This window comes from Amblyomma mixtum, chromosome 2 (genome assembly GCF_055824585.1).
Source record: "Amblyomma mixtum isolate Tamu chromosome 2, ASM5582458v1, whole genome shotgun sequence".
Classification (NCBI taxonomy): domain Eukaryota; kingdom Metazoa; phylum Arthropoda; class Arachnida; order Ixodida; family Ixodidae; genus Amblyomma; species Amblyomma mixtum.
The window spans coordinates 17,519,772-17,538,571 of NC_143013.1; the positions used below are offsets into that span (position 1 = coordinate 17,519,772).

The following is an 18,800-nucleotide window of genomic DNA, read 5'->3' on the forward strand; positions in this document are numbered from 1 at the left end:
CTACACAAGCATGGGATCAGTCGTTTTGCAACACAGTCTGTAGTCGCGTGTCAGCGCGGCGGCGAGAAATACTCTCCAGCGCACTCTCTTCAAGGTTTCGCGCCGTGTTATCTTATCCATATAACCAACGCTTTTTTTTTGCGAACAGTTGGCAGGCATCTTTAGTCGTTTGTATCCCCCGCTGTTTCAATAATGCGTCGACCGCTGCTTCTGTGTAATCAACGCAACGTAGCTCAGTACATGCAATGAAAGTGCCCGAAAAGGACATTTCAAATGCTGTAGTAAGATTTAGGTAATTGACACCACATAAAAAAGAACCACGAAAAATTTCCTGTAAAGCGTGCATCGCCACTTTGACGTCTGTTTTCAGGAGAAAACAACTTCATGTTTGCCGACGCAAAATATAAGGTACCTTTTTTTTAGAAAGTTCTTGGCGCATTTGATGTCAGAAAAAGAAATCGACACTGATAAAGAAATAACTGCCTCGTCTGCTAGGGAAGCGCTTGAAATGTGCGTAGGAACGTTGACTATGACTAATACACACGAGCTGCAGCTTCACGGCAGTCGCAGGACGAGCGGTGGCGAAGATAAATGGAGCCCATGTGTGATGCAGAGAAAGGTCACCGGTTTGATGCACATACTCCGGTGTTGAAAGCCAAAGTCAGGCACGCTTGAAACTTTCATACAAGACTCTATTTTTTATCACTGGCGGGCACTCAATCGAATACTTTTGCCCACTAATGTACTTATTATATTATGGCATTGCATTCAATTACAGCATTATTCTCAAAAGCTTGACGCATTTCGTGCCTCTATGCGGCAGCTGACAAAGAGCAGACAGCCCCGAATGAGCTGTTTCGACGCCTTCATTTCGCTTCGCCTCTTCTCGAGCTATAACTGCTGTGGGGGTGCGCCTCGGGTGTATTTGTCAGAGTCTCGGACATTTTTTTTAGGACAAGATGCAGTTGTTGCCATATCAGTATTCACTTTTTCAATGCGAATTCAAAAACGCCCAGAACTTTACTGGTTACCTTGTAAAGGTGCACAAACTAGTAGTAGGGGTGTTTGATTAAAGTACAAAAACGGAAGGAGAAGACGCTGCCGGTCGCGGCAAATGCTAAGATCTAATAAAAAGATGTGTTTTCACAAAAAACTGGATCGATTATTTCTTAACCTGATCTGCTACTTAACAGAACGCACGTAACCCTAAAGTGAATATTAAAATTTTGCATAATTATTTGTAGCTAAATATCTAACTAAGAGGAATTTTAAAGAATGCCCTCAGGAGCTCCACATGACGGGAAACCTTATGTCGTTGGTTTCACCTAGCTCTAGTCAACCGCGTTTTTTTTTTTTTTAAATCCTTGGTTCTTTACGTGAAACACCCTGCATAAACACTACCGTTCGATGGACACTTGACAGACTCATTTCTTTGCCGCTCTTTTTCCTTTTTTCCCCTTTGTTCCCCTCCCCAAGTGTAGGGTAGCCAACTGGGCATCGCCTGGTTAACCTCCCTGCCTTTCCGTCCTTTTCTCTCTCTCTCTCTGTCCAAGTATTGATCTCTTTAGCACGACCTCCCGTCGCCGCCGCGATCTGTCAGTCGGCGCTGCAGACGATAAGGATGGAGTAGAATCAAAAGAAAAAAACCATTTGCCTGCCAAGTGAATCGGAAACAAAGAAACAAAAAAAAATTCCCTGAGAGCTATTCTCGCGATGGACGTCTGAGCTTTAGGATGATTTGCATACGTGCCGCGTTTGAGGTCAACCAACGTGCCAAGGAGCGCGTTCCATTCCTAGACGCAAGGAAAAGAAAGAAGAGGTGCTGCGCGAAAGCCACCATGCCACGCAATGTCCGACGAGGAGGAGGATTCTGAAGAAGTGAAGAAGGAGACCGTCGGGTTCGCCTGGTCGTCTCAAGCGTGTCAGGTACGCATCGTCGTCTGCCTGTTCATCCTCTCCGTCCTGCTCGGCGCCCTGACGGCGTACATCATCATACCGCGTCTGAAAGACGACTGCAAGAAGTACCATTCGCAAAAGGCGGCTCTCATCCAGGGCCAGGCCAAGGCCAGACGAGGTCTGGCGATTCCCGCTGAAAATCTGACCGACGAAGTAAACAACAGCAGTGTTTCTGCCGTGCCTAGTGATCGCTACGCCCCGACAAGTAACAGCGAATCTTTCTCCGGCACGACTTCGGGACCACCGGCAACGCCACCTGCTAGCGTGAACACGCAAAAGCTGCCGGATGACATCGCTAGAGGGATGAGTGGGTGGTCGACCATCGACTTTCGCACTGACGACAAAGACGACAACGATGAAGTCGTGGTTATCGTTGAAGAGGAGCCGACAATCGGGACTGGCTTGGGCTCGACTTTTGGCGGTGCGAACCTCCCCGATTCGACGGACACAATGAGAGGCAACTACAGCGTCACTAACGGTATTATATCACGCGAGCTGTCGACATCTGTGCCGCCCGTTAATGCCGACCGAACTAATGCAGTAAGCAGCGCCTCAGAAGCACACGAAACTGCAGTTCATGGCATGAGACCCGCAACGAAAAAAGGCACGATAAGGAGTTCGACAGCAAATACGATCGCGATTTCCGAAACCACGTCGCTCCTCAGCACTCCGGTGGTTTCATATGACACTTCCTATGCAGATGAACATTCCTCTAGGAACCCCCCAAACTCTGGCATTGCTACAGTGGAGGATTTGCCAAGCGAAGGAGAAGCATTCGGTGGTACTAAGAGCAGCATAGTGACAGCTGGCGACGTAGTGACTGGCGCACGCCAAAGTCCAACCCAAGCTATATCGGAGGGTCGATTCGATAACACAGGCATCAATGTCGTTAGAAATGGGTCTGCTGAAACCATCCCATCCTATGGGACAACTTCGCTGTCATTACCAGGTGCGCTGCCCACAGGCACCAACTCCTACCGCGACCTCGTCATACCCGCGATCACGAAAGGATCTGGCATTTCAAACGACGCAGGCGCCTTCCTTGCGACGTCCAGTGGCGCTATAGGGAGCGAATTCCAGCACTCACGTCGCACAACACAGGAAGGCGGTCTCGGCGGTGCTGCTACCGCCGTACCTGAAAACCCGTGGTTCCAAAGCACCTTGCTGGCCACGGCCTCTTTGGACACGTTATCGGACGATTATCTTTCAGACGCAAACTCTGATAGGCCTGCTACACTCGAGAACACGAACGACGACGACTTGACAGACAGAAAGCGCGGTTCCGATGACACTCAAGATGACCTCCTCGAGACTGCAAGCAGCACAATGGCGGATGAAGATCAAGAGTTCTACCTCCAGCGCGCTGGACAGCTGCCCCGGCGACAGAACCACCGTCCGCCAAACAGCACTGGAGCAGAAGGCGCACTTCGGAACTAGCAACGGCTCATAAAGTGACCGAACAAGAAGAAGACGTGATGCCTGCCGCCACTGACTCCGCACATACGAAGCCCTTAGAACTTTGGAATGGACACCACTTGTTCCTGAAAGCAATGCGATGCTAGCTAAGGGCTTCGCATTGGTCGATGCGGCCAGACCTTAGCTCGATTCTGGACACTGTTTTGTGTGGATTTGAAAACGGCTCCGAATGTTGCCATCGGACGCCGTTAGTACGCTATATCTAACCGGGCGTGAAGCAACTCTGAGGGTACGCCACGCTACATAGTTGAAAGTTAGAGTCGCGCTAGAGGGGGCCATCAAGAAACCTGAGCCAGCGGCGTGAAGACAGCGCTGGTAGAAAGGCTAATCATTTGCCATTGATGGAATTTCATGGCTGGTGTATGTACTGCCACATGCGCTAATTCTTCGGTAGATTAACTGCGCATTTCTCACCACTCAGACCCTCGGCTGTTGGTCGATATATGGAGAACCCATGTCCGGTGAAAAATTCCTTTTTCATAAGACTAATTACTCTAGCTCCATCAATTCTATATATAGGAACGCGGTTCGCTATTCCACTGCTGCTCATAACGTGTACAGATCGCGAATAAATGTTCATATTTCAACACGTGCAAGATGCAGCACACTGCTATAGTTGTTCTTAGGCTCTAGATGCAACTTCTTTTTTCATATTTCGCAATACTCACCAGCCGCGTGATCTAGACGGGAAAAAAATTGCCGACGATTACGTTACTTCCTAATGCGAAATTTGAGCTCAGCTCATCAGCTGTTTCAGCTTTTCGATAGATTTAGACAAAGAATTCGAGCAAGACATGTATGTACAATTACAGACAACTTGTTATTTTTCCCACATATTCCTTCTTCAGGAAACACTCCACTAGCAGTTCTTGACTGTCATGAAGGAAGCTTTGTGGTCGGAGAAATAGACGGATATATGCTCGACTTGCTGCACCAATGCCTGGTTCTCAAGGACGAGGCATATGCAAGTATATCGCGAGGTTGTCACGAAGGTTTTCAACCCGTTGCCTCGCTCATGGCTGAGAGCTGGCAGAGAATAAACTATTTATATAGGCAGGCGGTTCGCAGTGGCGAACGGCAGCGGCTGTGCGTTTCGGTTGGGGCGGTGCACATATCGAGATCCGCCACCACTGATCTGGCGAGAAGCGGAAAGAGCAATTAAGTTATCGGAAGGTCGCGGGAGATGGCGCCAGGAGTGCGCGCAACTAGAGCAGCGCGCTGCCCCGGCACCGGAGCTGGCTACAACGGACAACGGCGACGCCGCGAAACACAGGAACGGGCGCCAAAGAGCTGCGCTTTAAAAGGAACAAAATGGGAAGAAACTGACCACGCCGCCTTGCGTCCCTACAGACAGCCAGCTTCTGTTGACGTTTGCACACCTCTCCTCTGCATCGTAGCTCCGGACCGCATCGGGAGCTGCAGCAGTGACGGAGCATAGTGCCGCATTCGAGCAAACGACTGGTTGCGCAAGTGCAGACTGAGGGGCCGACTTCGGCGGCTGCTTTGTGACTACCACTTGATTTCGTTGGAACACAAAAGCGCAGACACCTCTGTCAGGCACGTCAGAATGTGCATCCGCACAACTGTATGAGCGTTTACGAAAAGAAGCTAAGAACACTGCCTTTTCCTTTGTCCCGCCCTTTACCCCCATGCCGTTTCTCGCTCGGAATAGCAAAGAGTTTTACCCAATTCTCGCTGAAGAAGCCGCCATTGCTCTGGCAATATCGCACGGCAACGCAACAGGGCACAACCTCACATAGTGACGGACTCCAAACAAGCATGCGGAAACTACACAAGAGGCAGGATCGACAGCATCGCCAATCATATTCTACACACGACGAGAAGACACAAAAACACTAAACATAATATAGTGTGGGTTCCCGGACATGAGGGGATGAGGGGCAACGTGGCAGCAGACGAGTTAGCTCGAGGGTACGGCAACCGAGCAGACTCAGCACTTTGCACCACGGGCACCTTTGACCCAGTTACCCCCACGTACTCAGATATACTCGATCATTACAGGGGTCAGCGGAAACGCTACCCAGCCCCACACAAAAGGCTTACCAAAGAGGAGGCGGTGGACTGGCGCAGACTACAAACCGGTACCTACCCGCACCTGCCAAACTACACAAGATTTTCCCTGCACAATATGTACACGAATGTCCGTGGTGTCAGGGTAAACCTACACTAGAGCATGTCATATGGACCTGCCCTAAGGCAGACTTAGAGCCAAGAATAAACAACCCGAGTATGATGCAGTGGGAGCACTTGCTGGCCAGCGAGGACGACGAAACGCAACGGTTTCTTGTACGCCGAGCCACGATGGCAGCAGTCAAGTGCGGCATCCTGGACCAAGGATCGACCACGGCGCCCAGTGACCCGTAAGGGTCAAGAACCCTTTAAATTTATCAACAATAAAGTTTTTTCCATCCATCCATCACCGGTCGCTGCAACCAAAGGCGCAACACCTATAGGCACACTCCGGTGTCTTCATGGATTCGTGTTCAGACGTAAAAACGCGAACGTAAAAGTTGTGCACGGTTTTTTCAAGCCATAAAGCAATCTCCACGCAAGGCTCCGCACTAGAAAGAAGTGAGGCGCACCATGACCAGGTGGCCGCGGAGGGCGAATCGTGGGCGCGGCTACGAAGAGAAAACGAGCACGGTACTTTTCCGGTTGTCCATTCCTCAGCTCTCTCCGTGGTATATATGCATGGCGTTTCGCTCTGCTACTACCAGCCACGGTAGTAAGGTGGCGACAAAATCAGACTCGAGCTACGTTCTCAATACATAGTTTGCATCGACGTCATAGCGGGCGCAGAATATGCGGCTACCCGTACGTTTTATGCAAAACAGCAGGGAGGCACGGAAGAAGGAAGTGCAGAGTAGGTCACTCCCCATGGCACGGGGACAAAGGACAGTTTTCTGCCTAGTTTTAGCTGCACCCAAAAAAGGCGCCCCTGACGTCGGGTAAAACTATCTTCCCGTTACTTTTCTGTGGCAATGCAATACAGGCTACGCAGGAAACGAAAGGAGGTGCCCTTGCCCCTGTGCACCGTTGAATAGGTTTAGTGTATTCCCTACACATCCCCTTGTTTTCTTCTGAAGGCATCCCCTTAATTCATAACAAATGTTCTTTTCTTTAATATTTTCATGAGCACCAAGCAAACCGGGTGCACGTTTACACCGACGGCTCAGTGAACCCTATCACTTCCGACTCTGTGGTCATACCCGCAAGCACTACAGTTAGTACAGGTCACCCCACTTCTTCGACAGGTGCAGAACTCACCGCTCTTCGTGTCGCCATTGAATTCATCAGTCAGCAGTGCCCTCAGCGGTGGTCTATATTCACCGATTCCAAAGCTGCCCTCCAAGGCTTACAAGCTGCTCTTCACCGTGGAGCCCATGAACAACTGGTCGCAGAAATTCGACAACTACGTCACTCTGCCATCAACAAATGACATGACATTATCTACCAATGGCTACCGGGGCACAGCGGCATAGCAGGCAATCACCGCTCGGATGAGGTCGCGCGAACTGCTCACGACGACGGCGATTTTGTGCCGATCCCCATTTCGAGATCAGACGCAGCGAGCAGGCTTCGCGCACTTGCGCGGGACATCACGCTTGCTGCGTGGAATTCCGGACAATTTTGCAATTCCCGTTTAAAATCCTTGGACCCAGATCTGAAGCTCCGGCTACCATCAGGCCTACCACGACGAGAAGAAACTTTGCTGTGTCGCCTCTGGCTTGGTGTAGCTTTCACCAACCATTACTAATTATTAAGCTGATATCCATGCATGTGCCATCTGCGGGCATGACGAGACTATAACCCACATTCTTTGTGACTGCCCTGCCTACACCACCGAAAGGCAGTCTCTCAGCAGTGCGCTGGAGCGCCTACATCGACGCCCACTGACGGAAATGAATATTCTCGGCCACTGTCCGCGGCGGTCGTCGGCGGACAAGGCCTCCAAGGCACTGCTCCGCTTCTTGAGAACTTCTGGCCTGCACGATAGGCTGTGACTTCAATGAGCGCTGACGTTTTTGAGTGACTTCAATTTTCTGTTACTCTCCTTTCTCTTTCTTTATCCCCTCACTCCTTCCCCCCCCCCCCGTGTAGGGTAGCAAACAGATTATTCTTTCGGATAACCTCTCTGCCTTTCCTCTTCTACCTCCTCCTCCTTTTTCTCCTCGACGGTGAATTTTTGTCCTCTTGGACATGAGTGTTGAAGACATAGACATTTCTAGCCCTTCGCGACACATCAGCAGAAACAAAAAATGACAACAGCTTCTCTGTTACTCTCACCACCCTCGCCCTGTAATTTTAATTCCTGAATAGGGACACCCATGGATCGGTTGGTCATTGTTCGGGCTGGAGATGCGCAAGTGTATAGTTCAGAGAGACAAGGTGGGGGGTAGCTGGGGCACAGCTCAAGGACAAAGGCCCGTTTCCTTCCCTTTCCTGCCTAGCCGCAGAAAGTTTACTGGGTGTACAGAACAAAACGAGGCTTCTCAGCTGCATCGCTGTCAGGACACTGGTACATAAAGCGGACTTACTGCCCTATCTTCCAGCGGAAAAGCGCAGTACATTCAGTTCATGCTCACTGTTTAAATTCTCCAAACTTTAGGGTAGCACCATATGACACGACTCTTGCTAGGTCATGTCATGACAGTCTACGCTCGTCTGCCACTGCATTTCGGGTAGCGCGTCCAAATGCTGACCAAGTGGCAACTTTGGTGCTTGTCGTTTTGAAGGAATAGCTCCACACTGCCGTGGTTTCGCACCATGCACACAGTTTTGCTGGTTCAGGTGGAAACACAAATGCAGTTTTGGGGAAGACAGGTGACGCCAATGAAATGTTTCACTGGCAGAATTTCTTTGTGCACAGCGCTTTGTGGTCAGTTATGAAGGCTGCAGAGAGCAAGGAGAGTCTCAAGAGATGTTACACAACAGTTTCCAATGTGGCCCCAAAGCAGATCCCGTTATTTTTTTCCTTGGGTCCCAACATAGTATATGTAGAACCTCCTATGTATCCCATGGGAGTCTGTGCCATGAACATTGTTCTCTCGTATACAATTATCGATATAAAATGTCACAGAACCAACAAAGAAAAAAGCCACTTCGAGTGGCTGTATATAATATTCCCACCTCGCACCGCTTTTAACACATACCTTCTAAAATTCCTTCAAAAATGTGCCCATTGTTGACTGCCGAACTTATAATTCAGCTGTAAGCCAGCACGTAGTGGCAAGGATCAGCACGAATAATCTCAAATATGCAGTGCCTCTGGCTTTGTAGTTTCACATCAGTACTTTTACAGCACCTTTAACAGTTGCAACAATCAACATTAATAAAACTATGTGCTAGCACCGAGAACCCACTTGTCGAGCATAGCAGCCAAAACTGAATTTTACTCTCATCTTAGTCTGTTTACTACGGTACATTGCATGGAGGCAAGGTAAAGACAAGGTACTGTTAGTAAGTAATGAAACATGAAGAAGACAGCCAAGAACAGCAAAATAAGCAGCTTTAAGCCAGGAGAAGCTGAATACACGAGGGCAATTTCACTTTGAAAGCGCGAAGACTTTATCAGAAATGTTAATCAAGCTTTTCAGTATTTTACCTCCAAAAGCTAATATGTCGGTGTTCTTTGGTTGCCACCTCAGCTTTCTTGTTCTCATTTCATCTGTTGCTCATAGTACACCTGAAACATCAGACTCCAGATCATGCATGCAGCATGTGGTTTGGTTGATCAATTTGCACCAACAACAGTCTCTTCCACTTGTCAAAACTATGATTAAATCAGCACAAGCTTAACAGGGCTCATATTGCATATTATTAAATAGTAAACAAACATTCAGTAGTCAACGTAATAATTGGCAGTAATGTCTTTATTAGCACTTCATCTCATATCAATTTATATTCACAGACGTTAAGATATGCCAAACAATGTGAAACATGTCGCAGCCACTACTGCACACATCAAAATGATTTTACACATCAAATAAAGCAGCCTTTTATTGTCTACAACCACCCAGCCATCTCATTGCTGCCCAGCACATACCACAGTAAAAAAAAAAAAAGAGCACAAGGAAGTTAACATTTCTGGGTGAACAGCATGAACACCTACACAATTGAGTGAGTTGAGGCAGAAGGGATCCAGGGCGAACTGCTGAAGTGCAGCGACACAGCAAAGCAGTCGAGGTTTGCCACTTGCTTTTTTAACGCTGCAGTAAACGGACCGGCACATGACTGCCATAAAAACATGGGAAAAACGTGTTGCTAAATTTTAAAAAGTTCACAGTTCCTGTTCGGAGGTGGCGCCAGCAAATTTGGCAACAGGGTTCTTCAATGGAGACCACCAATGCTGCTGCCATGACAGCACACACGCAAACTCACTCCCATTGTGGCATAGTCAGGGCCTACCTCCAATTGTTGGGCTGAGGAGTACAGATGAATAAATAGCAGTTCATTAGCTTTACTTTAGCTGACTCCACATGACACATGCAAAGAGGGAGCAGTGAACTTTGCACATATGATACTTGAAAGAAACCAGTGGCGCTTGACATTCTGCACATAGTGATACTGCTGGGACCGATCCGGGAGGCTCTCGACCAATGCTCAGATCTAGTCAGGAAAAAAAAAGAACAAGACTTACAAGACTGCAAACGCAGCAACTGACACCAAACAAATCTGGTAATCAACACACGCGGTTATTTTAGAGCTCACAAGATTAGGACGACACAAGTAACACCTGCACATGACCAGGCGGGACTTACCCCTTCAATGTCTTCATCACCACTGACTTCATCGAACTCAATGTTGTCATCCTCTTCCTCTTCACCAAAGTTGACAGTGTCATTGATTTTGGCTGCAAGAATTTATTTCATTAGCCCAACTTCATACTGCAACTGGCTATGCAGCAATTGAAGCTTGAAAGATGCCAGGTAGCACATTTAGGTTTGATATAAATTATTCAAGCTCCAGACACTTCTAGACAGTTGAATAAACCCATAAACATGCTCATAGCATAGAATGAAATGAAACCAAACATTTCAAAATGGGTGTTGGGAGGGAAGGTACATGTAAAAACTTTAAAACGTGAAAAAATTTGTCACTGAGAATTTGACAAAGGCTGAGTGAATTCGTAACCATGCATCGAGACAGGCACGTTAACTGTAGCTTCTACACTCCAAACAAAAACAATACATAGAAGAAAAATACAGATGCACTTGGCTAGTTGGTTTATGGGGTTTAACGTCCCAAAGCGACTAAGGCTATGATATACAGATGCAGTGGATATGTGATCGTTGCACAGGACCCCCTTAAGTGCGAGCAGAAGGGCTCAACACATTATCGGCATTACCAGACCACTGCCAATTTGTTAACGACCTTTAAGGGTCTGAATTAAAATGAACTTTGAACACAACATCAAGACAAGTACCCGAGCTCAGACACAAGCCCCATCCCCACCCACCTCAAAAAATTGCGCCTCTTTCCTGCGCACCAAGAACTGGCAGCATTAAATAGAACATCAGGTAGGCACCAACGCCCCTTTCTACACTGCAACTCACCGTGCTCGGGCAGCTCTCCATAGGATTTCAGGTTTCGTGCTTCGTCCGGGTTGTATTTGAGGATAACGTCTGCCTTGGCATCCTGATAGTCCCTTAGACCCACTAAAATTATGTCACCTTGGTTTATCCAAACCTGCAAATACAACCAGCATACTAAAACATACGCAAATCGGCAACCGCCGCCTTGATTTACGCTTTATGCCACGAGAGAAATCGAAAATCGCACATTTAAATTTAGCCTTGAATTCAGTGCAATATTCCCAACAGGAAATTACAAACCACCAAGCGAAATGCAGAAACGATAACCATCAGTCACGTGTGGAGAAAAGAAGTCAAATATTTCCACTACAGTGCAGACCCAGCAAATTTGTGACGAGTGTGCAGTGCCCGTAAATATCAGTGAAAAACACCAGCTTGCTTGGAAAGCAAGAAAGCTGTAAAGACCAAGCAAGCATTCAATACACAGAGCAGTTGCAGCTCACAAATAACAAATGCTTCAAGGCTGGAATTATTACACGTAACAAGCCAGAAATAATGCATTTAACACAAGACTACTGCTGCATTATGCACGAATGCAAGCTAAAAAGAAAGTTAAAGAATGAAAAGCTAACAGAGCATAAAACTACTAGATGGATGCAATTTACAGCTAATCTCAGTACCAAGTAAGATTGAATGTTCAACAGCTGCATTACCCAGCTTTAGTATTGCCTATACAATTACCAAAACTGCTCACAAAGCTAAAAACATGCCTATGCTGCAAATATGCTAGCAACAACAATAAAATGGTACACCTTGTTTACTTCATATATTTGATATAATACAGCTAGTTTGAACACACTTCTGTCAAAACCACATCAATGGGCAGAACTCCATCAACACAGAATGATAAGTATCAAGGAAGAAAATAAAAGGCTTTCAGAAATGCACTAGGTAGGACTCAATACCACCAAGCGCACTCCTCCACTTACTGGCAATGAAAGGAACAGACAAGTCTAGCAAGACAAAAGCATCTCTGCACCAAAGCAGAAGCTACATTGGTATTAAGTTTCCACTACAAGATCTCAAACATTTAAAAACCATTCTTTATTGCTGATAACCACGGATACTGGTGGCTAAATGCATGTAATGATACACTTATCACAGCAGCATGACCTGTGGCCAATGTGTGCACCGACAGTAACCAAATCAAAGTTATCTCGTTCAGTGAAAAGCCAGCATTATTCCTACTACGTGCTACAATATCTGGGTCATCTGTCACCACATGGCCCGAATGGCAAATGGCTCTACATTCGTCAGCCAAGCTGTACCCACTTCAGAATAAAAGACTCTCCGTCACAACGAAAAATAACCCAGCACACTTCCTGAGCTTATTAAAAAGCCCATTCAACTCTCTGCCACCCTAAACATTTCCACTCCCTTGGTATGCCTCTTGGCAGAAATGGCAGCTTCTTACTGGCCTCAACACACTCAGTGGTGATGTCACTAACTGGCAACTGACCCCGTGTAACAGAAGTGCGCACAACCACCTAAAAAACACAAAAGCTGTAATTTCATGTAAGCTATGTACCCTCTTTTCTACCATTCTTTTTCTTTGGTTTGCATCCTCTCTTCATGTCATTCTGCGATGATGCTTTTCATGTGGAACAGCTGGTTTTAGAGAAAATACAAGTGCACCTAATTCATCAGTCCCTCATCCTCAGCTGCAAGCCAATTTCATATGGCAACAGAAGCCTTAGCAGAGCTACGAAATTCCCAGACTCAATGTCATGCCTTACAAATGAGGCGGTCGGCACAGACAGCCTGTTTCTGCCAAGGAAGACACCAGGCCAAACACCAGCTCAGCCAAAGCTATAGCAAACCTAGCGTTCTGAACGTTGTCATGTGTATCTGTCACCATGTCATTAGCCCACAAATTTTAGCCCCAAGAGCCAGATCAGTATGCTAAGCATGCACAGCAAATGTGCCAAACCACATTATACCTGGTTAGCTCAGGTTGTACAGCCTTACAGACCAGAACCACTGTTTGCACTAGTGGAAAAATGCCCCTAGGCAGTTTCAGGAAACAGCCTAGTTGAAGGTCATACATAACCTCCATTGCAGACCCAACTTTCACAAGGACGAATATTCCGTTCTTATCTTCAAGGAATTCGTGTAACTGGTGATGCACAACGAGTAATACAACATGACCCCGAAGCAAATCACTTGGGCTCCTTACTTTTCATAAAGGGCCCACACAATAGAAAGTTAAGAATTCACTTGCCTTTTTTCTCAGTTTTCCCCGAATGTGACAGAGTCGCTTCATTCCATCGAAGCACATGGCCTCTAGCCGTCCATTTCCAAGCATTTTGATTACTTGAGCATATTCTATTTCATGGCGTGAAAAGGCAATAGGATCGGTGAATTTACACAGATAAACTACAAACACCATGCAGTCGTAGCACTAGCCCCTAACTACTATTACTACCATGTCATTTAAAATAATACATGTGAGCACTCAACACTCGTGAACAGAAGAAAACATGAGGGGTGACACCTTTTCCTCCTTGCAATTACAACACGCAAAGTTCTAATCAATAATATTACACCTTTTGAAACTTATACTGCCTAATTATGTTGCTTGATTCCACATACATTCAGATTTGCTTTGAATGAAAATGTCACTGCAGAAGCCATGGATGCAATTTATGCAATGGCTTTTTGTCAGCCACAAAGCAGTAGAACACTGCAACACCCAGATGAATGCAAGCGCACGTGCAGTTTATCATGTTTTTAAGGGCATTCCACAAGTCAGCTAGCTACTCAACCCAATTTGGCAATTAAGTCTGAACATAACCAATCTCGGCGATCCAACTTCGCTACAAAAACAAATGCTAATATAATTCGTGTTCGCCCGGTAGCAATCAGAGGCATGTGCTAACAGAGTGAATAACCTCAGACCTTCATTCCTCCAACCCTGCAGCCACAAGGAAATGGCCGCACCTTTTCTACTCAGGCCTTGTGAGCGCATTTTTCGTTTCTCACTTGGAATACCTTACCTTGGCCGTCTTCCTTGAAGACGAGTTCTCTCTTTTCAGTTTCGTTCTCATTCTTTCCTCTTCTCCTGTTTTTACCTCCCTTTCCTGTAACCAACAACAAAACGACCGGGTACCAGCATTAGGCGCAGACCTGACACAGCACATTGGACATACGCAAAGCGTGCCACAATAAGTGACGTTATCTGCCACAAAATATTATCGTATTCTATAACAAGCAGTATAAAAGGCGTCTGGCTAATTTGCTGACTTCGTTACTTCACTTCTAACAAATTTAGCACTGATCGTCCGTTACAGGATAAAAACTTGCAATGCAGCAGATATAAATGACGCCCACTACCATATGATACTTTAGCCAAGACCAATGAAAATGACACGATGACAGCATGACCACAAGGGCTAAATAGAGGTCATAGTTGATACCAAGAAAGGAACGACACAGTCCGGTTCGAGGTGACAAGGGGAGCACCTCAAAAACACACCTTGCGTCACTACATCTGACTTGCATGTTTTGGTACAACGTGAAAGGCAACGCGATATTTCTCATTGCCCTGATATGTGCCCTGTCCCAAAAACAACCAGAAATCGAGAATACATTTCTGGAAGAAAGGAAAAACGTTGTGCGCATTACGCCAGCGGCTGGTAATACGACTATTGTGAGCCGCAGTCAGCGTCGTTGAGTTATCGCGTGTGGCATAGCGCGGCTGTGTTCCGGCAAAGCTGGCAACAGAAACACTCACCCTTGTTCTTCGGCATGTCAAGACTGCTTAGTTGACGTTTTTCAAGATAAATTCACCCAGATTTCGGAGACCTACTTGCACACCACGCAATATGGACGACGCACAAGCCCGGAAAAGGTGGCGCTACTAGTAGGGAGTCAATGTTGCTCATATTTGCAGTGTTATGTTCTTTAAATTGCCTAAAACCAGCCGTTAGCGGTCACTGATGTAACTTTAGTCACTTCGCGCGCTAGTAAAACACAAATTTCTTGTTATTTCGATCTATGACAAAGTCTGATTAAAGATTTGTATACTTATTAATCTTAGTTATAATTGTTTTTTTGTTTAATGCAGGCGTTTTTTTTTGTTTGGCGGCGCAGCGAGGTGGCGCTGCAGTATCGATTAGTCGCAGTTTTTAAAGGAGCTGAAGGGCGAGGGAAGCGGGAAACAGCGAGCGGCGCGAGTGTGTGTGGCGTTTCCGCGGCCTTGTCGTTACGTTCCAGTTTCGGCTGTTCCTTCCTCAACTAACAGTTTGAACTGAGGCGTTATAGTCTCGAAATGACCATCAAGGCTGTGTGTGTGTTGAAGGGCTCGGAAACAACCGAGGGGACCATCCACTTCACGCAGGAGGTGAGCTCCAAGGAGCATAAAGTGGCATGTCGTTTAGAGTGATTTGTGCTCGCGCACCTATCCATCATCCCCCTAAAGTATAGGACTGAGTGCTGTGGAAATTGGGAATTTGCATATGCTGTAGTTGGAAATGCGGCCGTAATTCTGCAGCTAATCGTGCAAGGCCCCTTGTCTGTAATCTGTGGTTCTTTTTGTTGTTTACGCCGGAGGTAGACGGGGCGCTCTGCACACGGCACCATTACCTTGTGTCTGAATGGATGTTTCCCTCTCGAGTGCTTCCCGTTAATCGAAGCTAACGCCCTTGGCGCACTCGAAAATGGCCTCTTTATTTGACAATTTATATACGTATGTTTATTTCACACACGATAACGTGCTCCCTGCAGGCTGCTGGAAAGCCGGTCGAAGTTGTCGGCGAAATCAAGGGCCTCGGCAAAGGACTGCACGGATTCCACATCCACGAGTTCGGAGATAACACTAACGGTACGTTCTGTAAAATGCTGAAACCCGTTCTGACTGCACCACAGTGCCTACCCTGTAATTACACTTAGTTCCTTTTCATCGCGCACTAGCATGCCGCGCGCAATGGTCGTATGGCTCTCGTCTTGGTTGGCGGATTGTTCCGATTGTAACAGGTGGTTTGTATCCCGACTGGTATTGACGAGCGGGCTTTTTTTTTTTCTTTTTCAGGATGCGTTAGTGCAGGTGCACATTTCAACCCCCACAAGAAGGAGCACGGCGCGCCGGCCGACACTGACAGGTGACGCACGTCGGGAACTAGATTGTCGCGACATGCATTTTGTGCTAGTGTCTGTGGGCTGATTGTATTTGCCTTTCCTTGCCCCCCTCACTTCCCGCCCTTTTCTCTACCTTGAAAACCAGGCACGTTGGAGACCTTGGCAATGTGATTGCTGGTGACGACGGTGTTGCCAAGGTGAACATCAAGGATAGCGTAATTTCCCTTACTGGAGAGCACAACATCATAGGACGTTCTGTTGTGGTGAGTGTGAAGTGCATTTGCCGAGTGAGCAGTGCCTTTGTGCAGACCACAGGCTGTTCTGGCTGCAGTAGCCAGTGAGCACTCGCTCCATTCCAGTTTTCCTCCCATCACTTTTTTTCTTCTGCAATTATTTGTAATTGCATTAAACATTGGAACGTGCTATGTTGTACATTCCCGTTTGCACGAACTGCATTACTCTGAGCATCTGGTACATTCCCGTTTACACGAACTGCATTACTCTGAGCATCTGCATTTGTGAACATTTACTTTCAGTAGTTTTCTTTTCAATATTCTGGCAGTGCTTTTGGTACAACATACGAGCTGTGTCCTTCTAACAGGTTCATGCTGATCCAGACGATCTTGGAAAGGGAGGCCATGAACTGAGCAAGACTACTGGAAATGCAGGAGCCCGTCTTGCTTGCGGTGTGGTTGGCATCACTAAGTAAGCCAGCCAGCCAGGATGCTCGGCATAGTTTATCTTCACTTTGTTCACGTGGTGTTCACAGCATTTGAATTAATAAAGGTGTTTTGTTTTTACTTGGTGCCATTTCATTTGTGATTCCAGCAGCACTGCACAAGAGCTAGTCAACTAGTTCATACATTGGTGACCCTGGCAACTGCTTTTTGCAGAAATGTACTGTGGTGGGTGTATGGTACAAAAGCAATATTTGCTGGAGTGCAAAGCAGCAAGATTTGGATTTCGAGGTTTAACTTCCCAAAGAGAAGAACTCCAGTTTGGGCTAGTTGGTTCATGATTCAGGAGGAAAACTGCGCAAAAAAACGTGGACAAAAGAGACAAACACGACAGGACAAGGCGCTGGTCCTGTCGTGTTTCTCTTTTTGTCCACGTTTTTTTGTGCCATTTTCCTCCTGAATCCTAAAGAGGGACTCCAAAAAGGGCTTGGAGGGACTCCATAGTGGAGGGCTTCGGGAACCAGTTGGCACCACAACCTATTTAATCATTGTGGATTTCTCTACACTTTGGGAGATACACTGGTACAACCTAGCTGAAAAGGCTTGGAACAGCACAGCTTGAGCAGGCAAAACATTTGTTCTGCATGGTGCTAATTTCCTGAAAGGTGGAATTTGTCATGGGTGACGGCAACAAAATAGCTTGTTGCAGACGCTTGTCCATGCTTTTGCAAATTTGTTAAAGCTTAGTTAAATGGCACACCTCCACCTGGTAAGGTGAAACCGTAAGTATTTTGCCACTCTTTCACTACTTTATTGTTCACGAGGGTTTAACGTCCCAAAGCGACTCTGGCTATGAGTGAAGTCGTAGTGAAGGCCTCCAGAAGTTTTGACCACCGGGGATTCTTTAACATGCACAGACATTGCTCGGTGCACGGGCCTCTAGGATTTCACCTCCTTTGAAATTCGACCACCGCAGCCGGGACTGAACCCGCATCTTTCGTATCAGCAGCAGAGTGACATAACTACTGCTAAGGTAAGTGCACTTTCCAGCCACAATTTTTTGCACAAGCTTGAGTAGAATGTTCACATCTGTAGAATGACTTGGTTGGTAGGAAGACAAATGCAAACTCCTGAGCAGTGACCTCTAGGAGTTCCCCAGGAAATTTATAGGTTTAGGTTAAAAGGGGTTTAACGTCCCAAAGCGACTCTGGCTATGAGGGGCACCGAAATTGATTTGCTCCCAATGCTGGATCACAGGAATGCTAGTGTTCTGAAAGTGCATGTTCCACCAGGGAAGTCATGCACAGAGAAAACTGGGAAAGCTAGGTCTGTATATTCTGGAGGGATGCTTCCGTAAAGTTTGGCTCCCCTACTGCAGACCTCTGAAGATGGCTTCTGCAGCTGCTGTTCTGCAAACTGCACCCATATTTTTTTGTTTCGGCATCAAAATGCAGCTTAGGCATGCTCATACTCCCCTTATTGTCTTGTATACAGTATTGTGCGTTTTTAGCGTAAAGACTCAAATTTTTTCTTACCTCAACCACTGGCTCGTTTGCGGTGAAACTGCACACAGAGCTTGCATATAATGGTAACTTTTGTATCGTAGCAAGTTTTACATCGGTACTTACTTAGTTGAGCCGTGCATGATGCAAAAGCGTAATCGTCTGCGTCGAGATCGGCGAACCGAAGCCCAAATCGAGTTTTTGCTGAAGGGCAGCAGTAGCGCCATCTGTCTTCCACAACGAAATTAAACGAAAAACACAGCTCACGACTTCACGACGTCGTCCTCCGACGCTTTAGGAGAGCCACGAAAGCACACGATATAAACTGAATTGGATAATGTCATTGGACGAAAAAAAGACGACGTCAAACGATATTCTTTTAATGACACAGCCTCGTTAAAATAGTTGTTTCTGGCATTTTTTCTGCTCAGTTGGCCGAAAATGTGCGAAGCGCTTCAGTTGAAGCAGACGAAAAGGCCCCCGCGCTCCTTGCAACG

At 46.8% G+C, this 18,800-nt stretch overlaps 2 protein-coding genes across 2 annotated transcripts; one reads left to right on the forward strand and one right to left on the reverse strand.

Annotated features, from left to right (window-relative positions):
* Positions 1-9,308: 9,308 nt before the first annotated feature.
* On the reverse strand, positions 9,309-14,939 carry eIF1A (eukaryotic translation initiation factor 1A). Its single transcript, XM_089570647.1, has 6 exons — positions 14,782-14,939; positions 14,045-14,128; positions 13,270-13,373; positions 11,010-11,142; positions 10,215-10,306; positions 9,309-10,062 (listed from the first exon to the last, which is right to left on the reverse strand). The coding sequence occupies exons 1-6, from the start codon at positions 14,795-14,797 to the stop codon at positions 10,057-10,059; spliced, it is 435 nt and encodes a 144-aa protein (XP_089426773.1). The 5' UTR covers positions 14,798-14,939; the 3' UTR covers positions 9,309-10,056.
* Positions 14,940-15,179: 240 nt separating this feature from the next.
* On the forward strand, positions 15,180-16,924 carry LOC149358552 (superoxide dismutase [Cu-Zn]-like). Its single transcript, XM_089568856.1, has 5 exons — positions 15,180-15,390; positions 15,774-15,870; positions 16,078-16,147; positions 16,270-16,387; positions 16,726-16,924. The coding sequence occupies exons 1-5, from the start codon at positions 15,319-15,321 to the stop codon at positions 16,831-16,833; spliced, it is 465 nt and encodes a 154-aa protein (XP_089424982.1). The 5' UTR covers positions 15,180-15,318; the 3' UTR covers positions 16,834-16,924.
* The last annotated feature ends 1,876 nt before the right edge of the window (positions 16,925-18,800 follow it).